This window comes from Neopelma chrysocephalum, unplaced genomic scaffold (genome assembly GCF_003984885.1).
Source record: "Neopelma chrysocephalum unplaced genomic scaffold, ASM398488v2 Primary Assembly neopelma1_44, whole genome shotgun sequence".
NCBI lineage: Eukaryota > Metazoa > Chordata > Aves > Passeriformes > Pipridae > Neopelma > Neopelma chrysocephalum.
Window position 1 is genome coordinate 1,016,964 of NW_020897703.1, and position 22,028 is coordinate 1,038,991.

Here is a 22,028-nt window from a genome sequence, read left to right on the forward strand (position 1 = left end):
TTTACCTTTTCTTTCCTGAAAAAATTTCTTTGACAGTTGAAATATAAAAGGGATGGAGGGGAGAGAAATGATTAAGATATGGTACTTCATCTTTCCCCTGGGAGTCAGAGTCTTTGTAACACTGGCATCTGAGAAATGACAGGAGCGGTGACAGTTTTGAAAGGCTCCTGTTGGACATCAGGTACCCTTCTTCTGTCTGCAAGAGCAGTAAGTTTATCACAGGAGTAACTCTCTAGCCAGAGCAAATCCCCTTCTGGAGTTTCTGTATGCTGTTGCTGCTCAGGTATTACTTGCTGCAGCACAGCTGTAAGCCAGCCAGCTCAGACACAGGGAGCAGCTCTGGAGCTCAGCCTGCCTTTACCTCTAAGGTGCAGGTCTGTGGTGAGCCCTGACCAGCTGAGGCTCAGGTACTACAAGGTCTCAAACAAGTTACTTAAAAACAAGGCTCTCCTTCTTCGCAGCAGTGCTTGCAGTGTCTGTGTATCTGAGGGGAGGGCTGGCAAAGAAAGACCTTGTTGCAGGCAGCTTGGCAGGACCACTGTTTGTGCCCCCCCAGCCTCACCATAGGTGAGCTGAGTTGAGCCTTCCATGTTCAACTCAGCATTACACTTCTCAGATATGCTCTTTTGTATAAAGAAATCACATCATGTTGATCATTCCTCTCTTCTGCCCCTTTTGAATGTGGTTGTATTATTGCTCCATTAAGCTCAACTCCTGTGATTTATGTGCACAAGCCTACACTAAACAACTAAATTAAACCATGACATAAATGTTATTTTAATGGTTCACATAGATCTGTCTCCCATGTGCACAAGAGCACATCCCAAAGAAGGGGGAGTTTGTAGGTGCCAGTGACCAGACCTATGACTCCGCTTTCCGTCAGCAGAGCTGTGCCAACAGGGCTCTGAGGAGGTGCAATTGCAATTGGAAAATCCCACACAAAACTGTTTCCTGATCTACTACTTCTCTTGAGCTAGATGAAGATATCCATCTGACAAAGAATTCAGTTAGCACAGATAAAGTCTGAAAAATCTCTGATTTCCTAACCTTCTGCTTCTAAATGTTCTTGCCATAAAATGCCCTCCAATAAAGCAAAACAAAGAAAGCCAGAAAAGAACAACCCAGCTGTTTTTCCTAATCAGTGTCGAGTAAATAAATGTACTTAAAAGCTGACTTCATACTGTGCTGTGCATTTTTCTGAAAGCACAGCTGTGCTGTGGTAACAGGAGAGAGACTACATTGAACACACTGCTTTTCACATTAATTTTACATTTCTTTTAATGGCTGGGACAAACACCTGTCTCGAACGCATGTCTGACCTGCTGCAGGGCATATCCAATTACAGTCCAACATATATTTCAGTGCCTTTTGTTTGTCTGCTAGGTCTTACAATTTTTTTCAGGTTATAGCTGACATAGCCTATGCAGTCTGCACAACTACTTAAGCTACGAGACAGCACAAATATACACTTAACAATACACATGCCCACACTGATTGTATGACAATGACACCCATTGCTACACTTCCCCTATACTCCCTATGCAAGATGCTGTTTTCTTGGCTTTAGAGCACTACTATACTTCAACTCTTGGGCTGCAAATTTCACCACTCGGGCAGATACTCTCTGGAAAGCTTCTGTGGAAATGTCTCAGCCACTTCTGAAAATGAAATGAGAGTTGCAGCTATAGGGACCAGCAAAGGATATCGGAGTCCCACAGCGGAACAGCAGCAAACAGAGGCAGGACAGTAACAGAACAAACTGCCATAGCTGGTTTTCCAGGAACTCTTTTATAGTCATTAGGAACAGGCACATTAACATGGCACTTCCAGGTAAAAGTCTTATTTGGGACTTGGCAAAGCTTCTACAACCAATTTTACTACCGTGTGATACGTAATACAGTGATACACTTGAATGCTGCAGAGCCAGTCCTGAAGTTACTGCTGCAGGCCTGAACTTGTGCAAGTATGGCAGCACATCCCACGTCCTGAGGAAACAGGTTTCTGTGACTGCACCCTAGTGGGAGATGGTGACAACACCCAGGTTGTGTACAACATTCTCTCAATTTCTCTCTGGAGAAGCAGGACCCAGGAGCAAATGAACAAAGGTATTTAAAAAAAATAATCTTTCTATACATTCACATCCATACTCCAAGCATAAAGCAAGATGAATGTTTACAGTAGGTACAGGTTCATCAACAATTGTTGCACTGAAGTGTAGCAGTGCACATCCAGGTCCAAATTCTGTGTTAACGCTCCCATGGCCAATTGCTTTTTCTGTGGGGAAACACTGAGTGTGGCTGGCACAGCAGGAAATAACTAGAGGTCTAAATCAAGGTCTTGTCATTAAAGAAGTCTGATGAGTGGTCAGCCAGAGCTTTGCACTAACCACCATCTCCATGAAACTCCCTTCATGCTTGTTTTGCTTTAGGAAGCCATGTTAAAGAAGCTGTAGGTGACCAAACAGAGAAGATAACAGTATGAGTCTTGTTTACATGTGTTTCCTCAGAGCCAGGACAAACTCCTATGATTAAAGAGCCTACAAATTTAGAATGGGTGCTTTTGGACTTCATATCTTTTGGATGTAAGAGATTTGAACTTTTTAGAGTTTGGTTTTCAATGAGGAGCTTAAGCAGAGGTCTGTTGGGTAGTAAGTGTAGCCACTGCATACTTAGACTGGAGTACAAGTGTTTTGCACCATTAAACAGTGAGATTAACTTATTTCTTCAGAAAGTTCTGGAAATCCATCCGTCAGGTTTGTCATTACACCAAGAACTCTCTAGGATAAAAACTAAAACTGAAAAACAAAATAAAATTTGACATCAGGGACCACACCCATGCACAAACGTGATGGAAACAGCATAAGGCAAGCGCCACTCACTTGGCTCCTATCAAACTAGTTCCATCAGGAGAAGGTGGCTCTGGATCAGTGTCCCAAACTGCACTCAGGCTGCAGCCTGGTGATGAGCAAGGCATGGTACAACACTGGAGTAGTGTGCTCTCCACTGTCCAAGAGCAGGGTTGGTCCCTGGCTGGCCTCTCACTGTTGAGTGGGTACGTGGCCTTTTCTGGAGGTGGTGTCTTTAAATGTGCTGCATTTCTCAGAGCAGGCAAACCCTCCGAGACTCCCCTGCCTGTCACAGCACTTGCACACAGCAGAGGGTACACAGTCTGACTGACTTTGCTGCAGAGACACAGCCTGCATTGTTGACACTGAATTCAAACGCAAGTGATTGCCCCATGTGATTCAAATGCATCAGAGAGATGCCCCACTTTCCTCCTAACACTTGAAACTAGCACAATTCAGGGATTTGAAAGCTCTTCCTCTTGAAGGTGATGCTTAGAGATTGCTGGGTCAAATCTGCCCACCTTAGGGAAGCAGAAGGTCCTATTCATGCTTCATGTGCTTACAGAAGCAAGTCGGGCTCACTATATATTTTGGAGCAACATAAAATAAATTAGAAAAAAAAAAAGAAAAAAAAGCAGTCCTTTGATCCCTGTCTTGCAAACACTGAGGGCATGGACCTCCATGTGGACTCCAGCAGGACTCAGGTGCTTAGAGTTAAGTACATATTTAAATGCTTGAAAATATAGGAGGTACGTTTTGTAGAATCCACACACCATACGCTTCTTACTTCTCCCTGCTTTGTACCAATTAAGTCTCCCAATTCATCAGAGCCTGAGTTAGCAGAGGAGGACTCTCAAGCCTAAAGGAACAGACCTCTAGTACACAAGAAACTAAGTGAAGATTTTCCATCAAACATCTAGTCAGGGGACAGCTCCCACCAACCTTTCTGTGAACCTTGCCCAAAAACACTGATTACGGTGATGAGAAAGCCCATTTTCAGTTCACTTTTAGTCATAAATAGCCAAGAGTTCAGGATCTCAGCAACAAGAAGTGTTCCCACTGAAAGTTGTCACGAGAAGTAACAGCGGGTTTCAGGCTGGAGATCCCCCCTTGCAGATCAGGCGTTAGTGGTTTAACAGTGCACAACACCTCCTAGTAAAAATATCATATCATTCTGACAAATGTTTTACTTACAGTTTGTGACACACATCATTATTTCAGAGCAGTCTGTCAAAAATGATTTATTTCTTACTATTTTGATGCAACTAGCAAAAATGCTTGAAGTTTTAACCGTACAGTCTAACAAAGCCATCATTTCAGCAGCATTCAAATGTGAGGGTAAACAGATCTTGTCCCTGACCAGCTTATACACATTTTTAGTCTTGGCTGCAGATTCCTTTCAGAAGGAGGGAGTTATTGCTTGGATTTTAGACTTAAGGTGAGTGATGGTGAGGTCTTAAGAATGAGTGATAGAAGAAAAAAATCTATCAAGTTCTCACTCCTTTCTGAAGAGTCTTCGGGCATTGCTCTGATATTTTCTGTTACTGCTGAAAAGCTTCACTTTATAATCACACACTAAAAGCTTCTTCCTTCTTCAGGATCAGTTTAAAGGGATAGCATCAGATTAAAACCTAATTTCATCAAGTGTATAATCAACACTAAGAATTGTTTTAATCAAAGATACATTTTGCCTGTAATGCAGGTATTTCACCTCTCACTACTGAGAATTCAAATCAGACTCATCTCCACCTTTCCCTCATCTGCATTCAGCTGCACAAGAGCATCACACTCAGGACTCAAGTACCGCAAAGGGCGATATTTAAACAAGGAAAGTTTCATTGGACTATTTGGTTCACTGTTAGATTTTTTTTCTGACCAAGCCGTCATCAGAGAGCTACAAAGTCCTCAAAAGCTGCCTCACATTCCCTGTGTCACAGCGCTTCCACATCATTCTGCCTGTGGTTTTCTCCTCAGCTTCTACAGCTCTTCCTCCCACATCTTCTTCCCTACTCTCATGCACACAGTGTTTAATACTCCAATTTGGATTTGACAACATTCCTATCTAATAAACATAGTTTGACTCTTGAAACAACTGAAAACAGAAATTCACCAGAGTTCATTCAGAAAATGACAAAAACAGGTGCTTCAATCACTATTATATTTCAAAAAAACATCTTCTAGCTGAGGAATTCACTGGAATATATCTCTCACTGAAAAGCTTCAGCAGAAACTCTTCCTTTTAGTTCAGCAAGTGAATAAATATATTTCACCAAGAAATATTTGTTCAATATTTTGCCAAGAAAACAATTCATCAATGAAACTAATTTTCTCTCCTCATTGCAAACACTGTTTTCCCCAAACATTTTAATTACTAAAATAACTTCTCAGAGGACTTGTGTCTTTAGCAGGTGACTCTGGGCACTGACCTAAGCCAACCAAAATTCATTTAAAAAAACCCAAAAAAACGATTGGTTTGGGTTCAGAAAACAAAGAGCAAAATTCTGCGTTTATGTACACAAATCATCCCACTGAACTCCATCAAAGGGCACTGCATGGACAGCAAAAGCACCTCAACACTGGGGAATGTTTCCCAGTAGATTCAACCTGGAGGCTGCCTATCCACTGACATTAGTCAGTAAATCGAAGCCCAGAGAATTACCCCTACTTAGACCCTGTTCCATGTTCCTCTACTTAACTGAGGTCTGACATTTCCATCAGATAAACTGCTCCTTGACTGTACCTCAGCTGTTTCCTACCTTTGCATCGACTCTGCTCCATATCACAGATTCTCCCTATGCAAGCCCATCAATGAAAGCCTTTGAAGCTTTTATTGAGCAAATGCACCAGAGCTGCAATTTGCCAACACAGTTCAAAAGTCTCTTCTTAAACATTTCTGCATTATTTGTCATGTAAAGCATGAAGATAAAACCAGGCCCTGGTCTATCAGAAACGTATGTAATTCTATTTTGTACAATGCATATTTGTTTCTGTAATTAAAAGCCTAATATTCTATATGAAGCAGAAACCTTCAAGACACACTTGTAATCACCTTGCAAGTAACTAAGAGCTATTCTCTCTCTCTTACTGCTAATACACAATTTGCCTTATATACCAAGTGTCATCTAGTTTCTTTAAAATACGTGACCTGGGGGAAAGCACTGATAACAAGAGATGTTTGAAAAGAACATTTTAAACACATTCTCAGTGGATAAGTAGACAAAACAGCTGAAAAAAACTGTCTGAAATAAATCCCTCATATAGTATTTGCTTGTTTAAGTAAACATTCCAAGGTAATTTAAAACCAGAGCATAAATACAAATTAATTTAAAAAATTAGGTAATTTGCTTAGAGGTTAGGAGATGTGTGTTGCAATCCAGAGTCCCATTTATAAATTGTTATAGTAATAATCATTTCTTTACCCTTTATCTGCTGTGTCTATCTGGATTGAATGCCTTTCGGGGCAGGGACAAGCTCACTGCAATTTTCAGCAGGTCCAAGAGACGCTGCATATTACAAAAAAAAGTAACACCAAAGTTAATATGGAAAACGTTGCTCTGCAAAACCTTTTTAATTTTGGAACTACAGTTTCAGTATTGAAGGACCAGGTATTTCAAACCAGCAATTGCTGCTCTGTGGACTGCCAGCCCCAGCATGACCTCAGCTCTATCCCTTTATTCCAGTTACTGCAGTGATATCTAAAAGGTATTGGCAGAATATGACAAAGATTATCAGCAAGCCAGTCAGGTACCAGATTTCCCTGTCTTATTTTTCTATTACAATTATGGGACAAGCAGCAATAGGGACAGCTGACTATTACTTGTAAATAATATGTAGAATATTAATATAAACAGATGATAATTATTTTTATAAATCTGTGACAGTTGCTGATGTATCAGATGTGTCTGGATTGGTGCTGAGACATGGAAACAATTTTTGAAGGATTATCTGCAACAAAGCACTAAGGGAGAAGTATTCCAAACTACAGTATTCTGAAGGTAAAATATATTCCAACAGTGATACTTCAAATTCAGCTCCTGTAAGCCTGAGCTCCCGTACCCTTACACTCCTATTAAAAACGGTCACAGCATGAGTCTTGGATTTTTTTTTCTCACTACAACACAATAACCCTTGTTCTCCCTTAACTCTAAGTTGACTTGGCACTTTGGCAGCATAAAACCAAGTATGACAAATACAATGCATTGATCCTCCAGGGCCCTTTGCCCTTGCTTACTTTCTGCGTTGTTGCTGATCTGTGAATTGCAGCACATGCTGGAGCTCACCCAGCCCCATCAGCCTGCCTTCATGAAAAATCTGATATGGAATAGCCTGCCCATCTGGCACTGAGCTAAATCACAGACAAGTGTGCTTCAAAAATGATTAGCCAGCATATTCATGCAGTTTTACAGCCGGCTCCTCTGACAAATATCAAGACATTTCTTCTTCAGTCTTTCCCTCAAACCTCATTAGACTCACTTTTAATCTCAAACTACTGATGGTTTGTTTGGGATGTATTACAGTTAAGCCTGTGGAAACAGTACCTCTCTTTTATTCATAGAGGTCCCATAAAAACCTGCATTTTTTTATCTGCATGGCAACATTTTGGCATATACGTTGCCCTTTGGGAACTTAAACATTAGCATGTGCCTATTTTATATTGCTAATGTGAGCTGGAGGCACAAAAAAGAATGCAAAGCAACAGGATCTTTCTCAAATACAGGTTTTTAGGTTTTTTTAGTGGTAAGACAGCACTAATCACCTGGTTGTCAGCACCAAACGCTGCTTTAAAACTGGATATTTGTGTCACCTTCTTCTCACAACAGATCAAGCATTGTTCAAGAATCTCATTTTCCATTTTACCAAGTTTTGTCAGTTTTATTTCTGCACTTTGCATCTGAATGTCAGAAAGACTGTATGAAGCATTGCAGTATTCCTGCTGATGTTTAAGGGAGGCTGTTTCTCACGTTTGTAATGACAAGTCTTTCAGCTACAGAATTCCACTCCAGCAAGATCTGTGCTTACAGACGTACATCTTCCCCTCTGCCTTAAATCACACCATTCACTTGTTGTGCAGATGAAAAGACCCACACCTGCAGGCACCATCCTCCTGAGATGTGAATCCCCAGAATTCATGGCCTTACAGTATCAAACAGAAATTTTTATTGAAGTGCATAAGATTACTCTCCTAAAAGCCCACATTCAGATACAAGTACATAAGTCCTGGGAAAATATGAAGCTGGAGGAGAGCATTCTGGCCCAGGTCCAGATTTAACCCATAGTAAAGGGTGGCAACATACAGCACAATGCCAAGAACAAGCCCTCACAGTACTGTATGTAACAGAAAGCTCATCATGGAAATACAAATCTCACAAGCATCTGATTAATTAAACTATTGTGTACCACTTATGATACTCACAGCACCACTTCTCTTCCTCTTTTTTTTTTTTTAAATATTCTCATCTGTTGCCTGTTTGATTTGTACTTTCTCAAAAAAGCTCTCTTCTACTGTGTTCTGATAAAACAGTAGCAACTATGGGATCCTGACCTTCATAAAAGTAACATACACAGCCAAGCAAATAACTGACTTCACGTTTCAGTAACCAAGCCCAAAAGTGCACTTCAAAGCAACAAGTATCAACCCTGTTATTGGGGTACCTTATACCTTTAAATAGAAAGTGTAATACAGGACATCAGTGCAAAACATTTCCTTTGTACACACACACTTTACAGCCAAAACTAATTCTTGAATTTCATTAGAATTTTAAATAGTTTCAATGAATCCACAGCTGTATTTCTCAGTGAATAAAGTAACACTCCCACCAGATCTTCTCCCCAGTCACAGATTTATCCAACCTTATGCAGGGGTTTCGAGCCATAAAACAATACAAACTTGAAATAAGGAGTTCTGCAATTGCCATAACAAAAAGCATCTGAATATACTTCCTACCTCATTTAGGAAACACTCATACTGTCAGTCATTCACTAAAGCATGGGGTTCTTCCTTAAACCTGTGGCAGACTTCTTGGAAGGATTACTCTGGAGGTGAGGTCCTGGCCCTGCTGAATTCACTGGCAAATTCACAGCTCTCGGAGGCTTCACTAGAGCTCAGATTTCCCCCATCACCAGTAGCAAGCCAACTCACTTTCCCTCACTTATTTTCCAGTTAGTGTTATGCCAGCAGAATTGTTTCCAAACAGCCTGGCTTGTTTGTCTATGCTTGTACTTCATCCTTTCTGTGTTTGTATTTTCTCCATACAGCCACTTGCCCTTGCACATGGAAAATTAACATCCCCCCTACACATACACGCACATTTTACCCTACATACTATGCAAGGAAAAATTACTGAAATAAAAGGTTACAGGAGAAAATTATTATCTAAGATGGAAATAACAGAAATGTAGCCTTGAAACAGTTCATCTTCAGATGACTAAAAGCAGTTAAACTTCAGCAGTGATCGGATTTCCAGCTTCTGTAGAGGCTGATCACTCTCGGGGCCTGTGCATGGTATGCAGCGTTCTCAAGGACAGCTTGATTACTGGCATCTCTGGACAAGTCAGAAATTGTAATTGCAATCACAGTGAGCTTCCATGCCTGGAACTGACAGGCAAACAGCTCCCCCTCCTAAGTGGCTCTACTTATACTTACAGTGTGTGCGAGTGGGAGTGGGGAGGCTGCACAAAAGGGAGTCCACAATCAGAGGAGTTAGGTCACCCCTTGCCCCCACCCTCAGCAACTTGACGTGATGGAGTGAAAATCCGTTTGAATTGCAGCTGGAGCACAGTGCCAGGCAGTTCTGACACAGACCCCTAATGCCAGTTGGAAAGGAGGATGCTTACATAAATGACAGCAGAAGAAGATAAGGAAAAAGGTCTCATTGCTGCCATAAAGGATTTCATTTGTTCCTACAGCTGCCCTTTAAACTGAGGTTCAAGATGAACTCGGTTGTATTTCCCAAGTAGCCAGGCAGTCAGTGGAATGACTGTGGGGTGCCTGGATCCAGCTACTGTTAGTACTAACACCTTTTCAGACTTTCAGAAGCATCTGCATGGTCTGACCTGAGTCAAACACCTGGATAGGCAGTAGCATGAGATGCGTACAAGGAATTAAAAATAATCAAGGGACAGACAAAAATATTTCTCCAGTCACTTATGTAGCCACGTAAGGCAGCATCTTAAAGGAGATTGAGTGCAAATGCATCTGTGTCAGCTGAGAAACTACATCACAGAGTGTGTCTGTAGCCTCAAGGGCTCTGTGAACACCACTGCAGGCCAAGGAAAGAACCCAAAGTCTAATGCCAGTGGTGGAAACCAAGAAAAGGTAAGTCTTCTCTCACCTTTCCCACCTGACTAGCTAGCTGTACCTCCAGTGTACTTCCCACAATGGCATCTAGACATACCTGAAGAAACAAAGAAAGCATCTAGACCTATCCATATCTCTGTGGGTTTTCAGCTGAACAGGAGATAAAACTCTCTTTTGCTAGCTGGCTATGTGATTTTTTTCCTCTTGAAACCTCTGAACTGAAGATAAGTTTGATACTGATATCCTCAAGTCAAGGACTTGCCTTTATTATAAGACAATTTAGAAAAAGCTGTTTCTTTCTGCAACATATCTGACTGCTTTATTAATTTAGTTAATTAGGCCAGATGTAAAGAAAAGATGTGGGTATCAGCCCCTTATATGCAGCTTTAATTTGTTTACTGCATGCCTGGTGGAGGTCATTGTCACATATTTGCACTTCATGTGATAAATTCTCTCCTGCACACAGAACACTCCTCCTACAGACAGCAGGGAACTGCAGTGAGTCCAGGCCAAGGCAAGAAGCCTCTAGATCTTAATTATAAAACCATAGAAGAAATAACTGCCTCTGAAGCTCTCTTACCAGGAAACAAATGAGAATGGGAAATTTATTTCCAACCATAAATCCCAAACCCTTCAGTTTAATTTTTCCCAAGTTAACTTTCTCACCTAGCTAAGCAGCGCTGCCTTCTATTATTAGCTCCTGGCCCAATATCAGCTGACCACCATCAGTCAAACTGTCTTCATCTCAATGAGCTCAGGGACTCCCAAGGAACTCTATGTATGCTGACTTGTGCTTGCAGCCTCTAATTATTTCCTAACAGATAATGGAGCATTTAAGTTCAGAGAGGATAGATTAAACTTGTAAGTGGATCAAAACCCTGGACAGAATCAGAGCTCACAGGATTACTTGCTGGAAACATCGGCCTTAGAGGGCTAGAGAGGGAAGACCGACATCAACTGTCTGTTTCCTCAAGACAAGTTTATTTTTTCAGCCTCAAAGGCTGTTTGCTATGCTCTCCAACTGCAGCATGACTTTAGAATCTATTACATTACCAGTCAAGCATCTGGCTCGATGTTAAACCATCTGATGAGGCCAATGGCTACTTGACTTATCATAACAGTCAAATAAATTGAGGCTGAGGAAGGGAAATTGTTTTCACAATGCACCCTGAAATTTCCCCTGAAATCTGGTTGGTGGGAGGGATGAGGGTGGTTTTTTAAGTTACGTGTTGTTATTAAATAAGCAAAGAATCTATGAAGTAGTGCTGCACCTCACCAAAGAAGAGTTCTGTCCATGGATGAAGGTGAAAGAACTGTTTTAACCACTGCAATGGACAGACTCATTTCACAAACTCTTTCCCTGGGTCCTGGTTTCCTGCAGTTTTAGGACTCACGAGGTTTGAGATGGTGCCTTGCATAGATCGGAGATTCTGTATTGATAGAACTCCTGGTTTTTTGCTTATTGTAATAGCAACTGCCAACCGTGTGTTTTCTTGTATACTTTCCTCTTTCTCCTGCACTTTTTCTTCTGTCTGCCATCATCATGTGACCTCTCAGTGGTAGCTATACAATTTTCTTATTCTAATCTTTCTTTACTCCTTTATTTTCTTAATCTCTTTTCTTCCTTTACTCTTTCCTTAGTCTCTTGTGGGTAACTTAAAACTGATGGGTTGTATTTTACTTAAGTTGTGGTTGTCGTGTGCTGGGTGCTTTAGTGAAACGCTTCTCCTTGGCTGTATGTTACTTCTGTGAACCTTTTGCCAAAATACTTATTTTCTTACTAAATTAAAAGAAGTCTCTTGTGAAAAGTCTGTGGCTTCTTCTCTTTACACGAATTCAAGGTATTAAAGAACTAAAAGGCTTTGCAAAATATTCCGTGGTGAATTACTTTGGAGTCTTAGACATAAGTAAAATGCCTGGGCAGCTTGTGGCTTTGACCCAGGGCTTTACAAGAAGTCCCTATTCCACTGTCAAGTAGCCTCTTAGCTGCATATTTGCCTTTTTGCCTCAGTAAAAGCATGTCTTCCCTGCCTAAAACTCAGGCCCTTCTTAAATTCTGTTACCAGCCTTGGGGCAAGGAGCAGGATGTAGTTCCCTCCTGATACCCCTGTGTCTGCTGGTGACTCCCTCCCAGGCACACTTGCAGGCAGACCAGTAGCCAGAGCACCTGCACTCTGGATTCAAATTTCAGCCCCCTTCTGGGGACAAGAGGTGTGACCAGCCAAGCAGGGAGGAGAAACTATGCCCTCCCAGTTTAAGCACATAACCATTTCAACACCCGAGGGGAAAGATTTTAGACTCCGAAATTATTCCAGAGATAATACATACTCAGAAACACGTGGAAAAAATGTAAACCTTTTACAAAACCTTTTACAAAACCAATTTTGTAAAATACACATTTTTACAAAACTGTAACAACATCCTCTGTGTGGTGAAAACAAATCCATAAAAGCCCACGCGCACATTCTGGTTCTGCCCTGGAGAAGACAGTCCGGGTTACTTCGCAGACTCCAGGTTGCATTGTTGTAACAGACACGGACTGCTGCAGTGATAAAAACTATGTAAGAACGCAGGGAGCAGAGCAAAAGAAAAGAGTTGGCTGGGAATGTGTGGAGAAAGCCTGGAAAAAAGACTCTGCTGCAACTCCCCAAAGAAAAATTCCAAATAAGGGATGTGTTTTTTGATGACGGTCAATTCATCATCCCCTGATGGGAACGGGTGGGAGGCGTTTGGCCCTAGTAGGTCTAATATCACGCATTATATCATTATAGTCATTACTGATCCATTAGCGGGTGTTCAGGGTGCTCAAATGACAGCCCAGTAGCCAAATTGTTGTTCTTTACTCTTTCAGCATAACATTTAGCAGAATTTCAGGAGCTCGCAGAGCACTTTTAGACTTGCATTCTGCCAACATTAGAAGTTTTAACCAGAGCTATGGACAGTGCCACTAGCATCTATACCAGCTATTTCTGTAGACACTCAAGTGTCCCAAGTGCTCCCTCTGTACACAAATCACCGTTTACCAAAGGTTTTCCATTTTCCAGACCCTCTCTAAAAGGAATGCTAACTTTTACTTCCAAGTACAAGGACATTGACAATGCAGGAAGAAGTAATTGCTGACAGAAGCACACCTGTACTTGACAAGGACAAAAAAATGAAAGTCAAGGGTGTGACTCATATAATGACACCTCCCTCCAACTAATCTCTTCCCATTCACTACCAACATGTCAGACCCTTATTTGAGAAAGACCTACCCCCACTATGTTCATAACAGCATTTAGCCACCCATGTACCTTTAAAACATATTCATAATACTTTTTACTGAAGTACAATTGATACATTTTTTTTCCATATATATACTTAAATGTTCCTCATAAAGTAAGATCAGTAAACTGTATTCTGTTTTATCAGGATAGCTGTACTGACCAAAGTCTTGGAGTGTGAATGAGTCAAACACATTTTTCTACTCATACTTTTCGCTGAAAGATATTTAAGTTATCTCCTTGTAATGGCTTATAATTTTTAAACATTTAGAACTGTGTCTTTTCTGGGACAGGGAGGAGTGGTCACATTAAAACCATAAACAACACTTAGGTCATTCTCTTTCAAAATGTAGCTTGTTTCAGGAAACAAATGACTGGGTTAGGAGGCAAGGATGGCAGGATTGGATGAACAATTATTCAAAAGAATGAAATTAAATCATCTTCACCCATGCAGTACAGCAAAGGATTACAGACCACTGTACATATATCAAAACCAGCATTGATACAAAACCTTATTCTTTCTTCCTATTGTCACTTGCATCAGCTAATTCTGAAGTCCAATTCTCTTTTATTATGATTAAAAACAACTTAAAGGTTATTTTTAACCTCAGGAACTAAAAACAACTTTAACTTTTCTCTCACCTTGTTACCACTGGGTCAGAGGCTCATGAGAAACTCTTAATTTAGACAGAGACCTTTCCTAGTGTAACTGTACCTTACAAATCTCTAGAGTTGCCAAAAACCCTCCATCATTTCTGAGCCATTTATCAGGTGTCAGGACACTGGAGGGAACTGTGGTCTGCTGAACTAAGTCCGCTGAACAAGCTAAACCATGAAACCTCAGACAAGCAAATTTGCCTTTTAACCTTATGTTTTCTTTGTAGAGCACTTCAAGGTAAATCAGCATCAGAGCAGGAGATATTACTACTACTTTATCATATCAGACTCAGCTGGTGCAAGTTGCTCAGTTCCACTGACTTTCATATAGTAATAACATTCTCTCACCTTTAGGCTGGAACCTACATCACTGACTGCTGATACTAATTATCCCTTCAGTGCAATTCATTGCTTTTAAGCAGGGCTGAAAGAGCCTTTTTTATTATTGTGCATAATGATTACTGAATGTAATCAACAAAAACGTGCAGTGCTCTGTAAAAGGCACAGAAAATCCCTTCCTCTATACAGCCTTCCTTCAACTGCCTAAAAACTCACACATGAAACAGCTGAATCCATAACTGTACATTCTCCTTGCGGATTACAGTCCCTTTAATGCTAACCCAATTAGGTCTATACACTGAACAGACCTGCAAGACTTAAAAGTCCTATGTAATTTTCAAGTTCACAAGAGGGATTTACAAAAAAGCACAACTTTCTGTAACTTGTCAAAAAATTGTCACGGAATAGGATATAGACATTCATGGTGTCAATGAGGTTTGATCTTGACACAGAGCTGAAAACTGAGTACACAGTCACTGTGATCACAGAACATTCAAGGAAATTATTATCTTGACCTCTTATTAATGGTATTTCAGATTACTAAAGCAAAAGGCTTTTAAATCCAGCATATTTTAGGTTTTTTCCCCCCCCCCCCCTTATGCTTTGTTGCTGCTCGCAGCCCTCAGACTCTTGGTGCTTAGTTCTCAGAACAGTGAAGCAGAAGAGAGCTGAGATAAATTTATGTTCCTGTGAGTTCTGTGCCAGTAGATACTTGCATGCATGGCAAGATGCTCCCCTGCAACTCCTTCTCTCGTGTCTCTAGCTTTTCTGTTACAGGAACATACAATATGTGGCACATGAGACAGAGGAGTTTCAGCCTTGCACCAATCAGAAAACCATTTTTAAGAAAACTCCAAATATCTGAGGGTCCATGACATTTGGAATGAAAAACCCAGCCCTTACAGGTCCTGTGTAAAAGCCTCCTTCTGGTATTTAAATATAAGGAAAGAAAACTGGCAGGAATTCCTCTTTCTAATCTCCATGGACTAGAGAATGACACCACCCATCGACCCTGGCCAAACTCCAAGACACTGATCATGTCTTACTTACATCCATAAACTCCACATTGGCTTTTGGACCAGTGGTCTCATTAAGGATCTTAATGGCTACAGGAATCTTGACTGTCTCTCCCTCAGGGACCCAGATACCCTAGAAAAAGAAGAAAAGGTGAGAGAAGACTAATAAGACAACAACCATAGAAACTTCATTTAGGAGTTACAGTTCTTTCTGTGCATTCTGTCACATTATGCAGATCAGTTATGAACCTCAGAACTGAGAATACACAAAGCTATAAAAATAATACAAATCCCATAAAACTACTTCTTGCACCAAAAGTAAACCCTGATGTAAAATGAACCATGCTGTATCAGTGTAAGTCCTCATCAAGCTCCTTTGATTTTCCTTCCAAAAGAGGGTTTCTAAAGAATAATGGCAGCATTGTCAATGATGTACTTTTTCCACTGACTACTGATTCAGATAAAATTGAACAAAAATCTGGATTTTCTGTCTGGATTCTGATGCTCAACTCTGAAGCTATCTGGAAACTCTCAAAACTGATTATCACCAGGTCATAACATCATGCAGGAACAGGACACCCTGAGAACAATATATTTAGAGTGAAACATTTAGGGACTATTTCTCTAATTAATTGATATCTGACAATTAAAAGCTCAGATGGCTAAAAAGGAAATTTTAAAATTAAAATTCACAAATTGTGTATGTCTTGGCTACTTTTCCATCCTTCTTGACTATTGCTGTGTTCTTGTCAGCCTCGAGGTACCCATCTCTATTATCATCTAAGTATATTCAAACTGATTATTCATAAATCTATTCCCATGAGCTTGTAGTTACAGCGACCTGGTCTGTGCTTCCTTCCTTTCCTTCCCAGTTTGAAGACAGATAAGTGTCTGTCCTCCTTCAGCACTCTGACCTATCACATTGATTTGGCAGGTGTGGGTTCCTCCCAAAGGGTTGGGTAAGTGGTTTGACTTGCCCATTAAACCCGACTTCATGCCTCTGAGATTTGGACATCACTAACAGATCTTAAAAAATAAATAAATCTCTAACAGAAGTACTTTTCCCTTGTGGGTTCTGCGACCACATCCTGGTTAAAGGGTGCATTTACAAAACTCATCTTTTCTATTTAAATGGAAGAAGCAGGAAGTATTACAGTTTAGCTAATGACATCATTTTACAAAGTATTATTACTATTACAAGACTGATGTGACACTTGTGAAACGAAAGACAAAGTTTAGCTTTCCAAAAGTGTACTGCAAGAACAGAATGACAAACTCTGATACTGCACTTCAATAGCAAGACAGCCTTGCCTGTGTAGCCCTCTTGCACACAAGAATGATTGTGGCTGACATGCCTTTGCTCACTAAGAAATAATGTTTGCACATCTGATTAAAACTTATGTCAACATTTGAGCCTGAAGATGTGCTCCTCCCACATAATTTCAGTATCCTGTCTATCCCAGGTATGTAGGACTCATGAACCCATCCATGGGATGGGGTGCTTCACTGCAATGCAGAACCTGACTGTTCCAAAGTTAAATGAGGGAACTCTTTGCTGTATAGTTAAGACTCTTACCTTGTATACAGTTCCAAAGGCTCCAGAGCCAAGAACCTTGACTCTCTTCAGCTCGGTTTCCTTCAGGATTCGAAGCTGTGCTTGGTTGGGTGCTGTGCCACTTGGAGTCAAGGGTTCCACAAGCTATGAAAGAAAATCCAACAATCTTAAATATTTGTAAATGTGAAGACCCATAAGAAGCTTCTACTAAAAACAACCAATCCAAATAAATGCTGGAACAAGACAGTGGTGGGGATCTGTTGACCACTGACCTGCCAACTTGTGGAGGGGTTTCTCACCTTCAAAAGCAAACGAGCACTGCTACAAAACCAAGAGATCTGAAAAAGCAAGTCCTCAGTCAACATGTAATAATTTCCACCAGAAATTGTGTGATGGAATCATGAACTGGAAATTGAATTGGTGTCACAATAACACACCCAAGGACTTTTGCTAATGGAGGCAGTAGAAATATTTTCTACATGACAGAAATATAGCATTTATTATCAATGCATCACATCCTATTTTTTCCCATTTTAGTGTCTTTTAAGTTGACCATATTTCTTTTTAATAGCCCTGATTTAATGGCTCATCACATTCTTATTCTGTTTTGGGTAAGGGACAATTTTTTTGAACTTCTGTTTTACCACAGAGGAGGACAGCTTTAAGAAAAAACACCTTATAGCAGACCACTAATTTATAACAGCCACTAATTTACTGCAATTAAACAATTTGCTCAAGATGTCCCAAGAAACTTTGTAAATGAGCCACAATGGCACACTCAGTTAAAAATGCTCTCAGATCTTAGTGTTATACCATCTCTGCCAAAAAAACAATGCTTCTTTAAAAATACATGAAAAGGACAATACTCTAAAAAATGAAAAACAGCTATTGCCTTTACAGGATGAGGAAAATAATTCAGGGCTACTCCTACTCAAATTGTTCTGAAACCACTGCAGCATTTCAAAACTGCCTGTTGACAAGGCTAAATGCATCATGCTCTGCAGTTTGAGAAGTACTTTTATGGCTCTTGGAGCATAATGAACTACTTGATTAGTTGATCAGATTAATTAGTTTTGTTCAGGTAAAAACACCAGTATTTGGAAATTAATGGGGTAAGAAAACACAACATAACCAAACAGCAACAAGTCAGGTTATCACAGAAATAATCTGCAAGCTGCACTTAATTTTAGAGTGATTTCTCTTTCCTCCTCCTTCCCACTTTAGATGTCCAGTACTTATACCATAAAAGAAAGGCTTACTGTAAAAGAAAATTAGGCACGTTGGCAGCCCACTTCTGTAGTTTCAGTTTGTGAAGGATGAAAAGAGCTTTCGTGCCACAGTCCACCAACACAGGTATGGCAGGGAGAAGTGGAAATGTGTTGTGGAGATCTAAAAAAGGCTCACAGAGTTTTATGGAGAATGATCTACTTAAAGAACAGGTCTATTACAGCCTCCAGCTAGAGAGACTTCAGCTGCAGCTATGTTGCTTGTGTGTTTATCTCAGGCTGCTCCTGACTTAATCTTCAGTTTCTCAGCCAAGACAACAGCTTCCCCACATGTTCAGTAGGAGGCTTGGTCCCTAAGGACTATTGTCAGCCACAGTTTTTATCTGACAAAATGGAGAATGATAGCTGGACTTCAAAGTCAGTGCTTCCCAAATGCAGTGAGAACTATCTGCCTAAAATAATTTATGCTTAAGTAGGAGCTGACACAATGGCAAGATTTATATATCTAAAGGCACTGAATATTGTTAAGCTTTTTATACAGCTGAACAGTATTTACCAAGCAATACAAACTCTAGCCAAGCATAAAGATACTTATACAAACAGATTGGGGATGCATAAATCGTTTACTCCCAGGCTCTACCATGGAGAAGAGTGGGAGCAGGACCCTTGGAACAGAATTGCAAACAGCCTTGTTAATAAAGCCTTACTCAAGATTCACTAGCTAACAGGATTCCCAAACTTTATTATCTTACAAAGGGGGACCCTAATTTAAAAATATTATAATTTTTAAAGTGTCTCAAGGTCTGAGACACTGAGAAGACTTGCAGCAATCACCTTTGCTATAGCTGACAGATAACAATTTAACGTTATGTTTAAACATACTTCCTAGATTGCCATTCCACTACTGATGTTTCAAAGAGCACGATGAAGTGGGCACAGCACTCTGCTATAGTTCCACTGCATATTTTTTGCCAGTAGAACTGTGAACTTCAATTGATTGAGCTCCAGGAAGTATCTTGTCTTAATAAAATACACTATTATTACTGATCATGACTACAGACTTTGACAAAATCTGGACCACAAAAGCATTGTAGGCACTGGGAACAACGGTAAGTGACAATCTCTGCATTTAAGTATTCCTGATGAGCTTAAGTTTGTACCAGAACTTGCTGAAGGAACTTACTTTAGTCTTAAAAGTTGACCTAAGTAGACACTGAATGAGAACCTGTAATATTTAATCATGAGAGCTGCTAAATGTACTGATGAACTAGGACAGGTGTTCAGCTGAGAGCAGAAAGGGAGTTCAGGAACATGGTGGAACATGCCTTTGTGATCATGGGGAACTTCTTTTGGTCTTCCGAAGCCATGACTCTATATATGTACAGAAAACTAGAAAATTGAAATAGCTTCATTCTTTCCATTAGTTCAGTCCACACAAGTTAGCAAAAGGATTTTTAGAGATCTCTCTGGTAACTGGATTGAAGACCTTAACATCTTTAATAAAAAAGCAGAAGAGACCCACACATCTTTTCAAATAATCTGTGAGAAGCAGTACACTCTCACCTCGGTCTCCAGGAATCTTCGCAGTGCTCTCTTCTTTTTAATGCTTTTGCGCCGAACATACACAGCAAATGTCAGGCCCACAATGACAATGATGAAGAGGCCACCAATAACTCCCGCAGCAATCAGAGGGGTTCTAGCAATCAGAATCAGATATTTTAGTTTTAGGTAGTGTGAGAGACCAAAGAATGGTTGGGTACATAAAACACAGTCACCTGGAAAGCTTACTGCCTTATGACCAGAATTCCAGTCCAAATGGGAAGCCAGAGCAAACACATTAATATATATGGTATGTCTGCTTGTTTTTAATCAATATACCAATTCAACTTCTTTTTCAAACCACCATGCACATGTGAGGAGTCGTGTGGACAAGGAAACACAACATGCACTTTGATGGCAAACGCAAATCTGCAATGGCAAAATGAGGATACAGGTACTGCATTTTCCTGCAAGAGCTTTAACTATGCTGACTCTTTGGCTCCACCTACATTAACTCACAGGCTCATGAATTTAGGGGAAAACTAATGAAAAATTCCCAATACCAATATAATATGCCTTCCTGAGTATGGAAGAAGTCAGAAGGGAACTTCATAGACAAATCTGGTTGCACTGTACTTGTACACCTTCCTGAAGTAGAGGATATTTATATTGGAACAAAATAATCCATAGGAGGGAGAACCACCCACCCTCTTGGAACTCCTGGTCCATCACTACTACACAGAAACATTTTTGGTCAGGGGTTATGATTGCACCCACCCGGTTTTGCTGTGGCTTTTCAGCACAACCAAATCCCAAACCAAAAGACTGGTGTTTTGGAACCAAAAAGCTCCTGTGAACAATGTCAAACAAGGCTCAGCTTCTGCTGAGGGGCCTGTTGTCCCTCTTCTACTCCGTCAACTCCTTTGAGCTTTCCAGGCTCTTGAGCAGCATGAGCTGCAGTTACTAATTTGTTTTTCCATAGTGATAAGATATAAAAGGCTGGCATCACAGTAGATGCTATACAAGCACTGTCTTAGAGAGTCACTCTGTCCTAGGTGCCCACATTTGGAGATCACCTACATAGGCAGTGGAGAAATCAGGCTCCCTGCAAAGAAAAAGTCAAAGCAATACCTTAAATTAGGCATTTTCACAGCACACCAACAACTTACCAACAAAATAACACTCAGAGAATTTAATATCCCTCCAACAATGGCAGAAGAGTTTCTGGAAAGATGGGTAAAAAGAGACAGCACGACAACTGCAGAGTACAGACAGTGCCAAAACCGCTGCCTGGTAAGCACAGGAAATAGGTTAACTGTCATCAAGCTTGTGGAAATATCCCATGATGATGAAAGGTACATTATGGCCTATTAATAAAAACGTACCACACAGCTACTAAAAATTTAAAGGACTCTTCCACAGAAATAGTAAATTGATTTATCTGACCCTTTATTCTTGTTTTTACAACTTTCCACAAAGCAGAGCAGTGGGAAGCAGTGCCACCTAACCTGGTTTGGTATATGAAGATGTGTCTACATTACCACTGACAAAGTCTCCTACTACCACAACTAGGTATTCAAGCATCATATTTAAAGCACCATTATCACGTTTTCCCAGGGAAAACACATTGACAGTACACAACACTTTATGACGGAAACTCTAAAGCCTGCAAATAAAGGAAGCTGAATGTTGTCTGGCTGGGAAATGGATTATGATGTTTGCAAAGCACAGGTCCAGTACCACTTACTCCCCTGGCAGAGACATCCCTCCTTCAGCGTGTCTGGCCTTAAGACACAGGGCCCCTTCTAACCCCACTGGTTACTGTGTGTTTTTGAGTGCAGAGCTCACGTTAAAGGACCTGGCATAACCATCCAAAACAATGCTCCTCTTCATTTGCTTGTCTTTCCATGCTGCTGATGCAAGAAACTCTTTAATAGGCAATTATGAAAAACACTGGACAGGAAAAGACTTCTATGGACCTTGTACTGACTAACACTCTTGAGAAGAGGAATTTTTTAAATTCACTTTTATACTGTATGAACAATCATACAGTATAAATGATGGACATGGGGCATCCTGGTCTGGATCAGGAACAGTGTGGCCAGCAGGTCCAAGGAAGTGATTCTTCCCCTGTACTCAGCTCTGGTGAGGCCACACCTTGAGTGCTGTGTCCAGCTCTGGGCCCCTCAGTTCAGGAAGGATATTGAGGTCCTGGAGCAGGTCCAGAGAAGAGTAACCAGGCTGGGGAAGGGACTGGAGCACAAGTCCTATGAGGAGAGGCTGAGGGAGCT

General features: G+C 40.6%; 1 protein-coding gene across 5 annotated transcripts in view; it reads right to left on the minus strand.

Annotated features, from left to right (window-relative positions):
• The window catches only part of ERBB4 (erb-b2 receptor tyrosine kinase 4), a 608,029-nt gene that overhangs the window by 102,168 nt on the left and 483,833 nt on the right, over positions 1-22,028 (minus strand). For all 5 annotated transcript variants that reach the window (XM_027678007.1, XM_027678006.1, XM_027678008.1 and 2 more), the window contains 3 exons: positions 19,762-19,894; positions 16,994-17,116; positions 15,452-15,550 (listed from right to left, as the gene is read on the minus strand). In XM_027678007.1, coding sequence (XP_027533808.1) covers positions 15,452-15,550; positions 16,994-17,116; positions 19,762-19,894 — 355 coding nt within the window. The remainder of the gene's footprint in view (positions 1-15,451; positions 15,551-16,993; positions 17,117-19,761; positions 19,895-22,028) is intronic.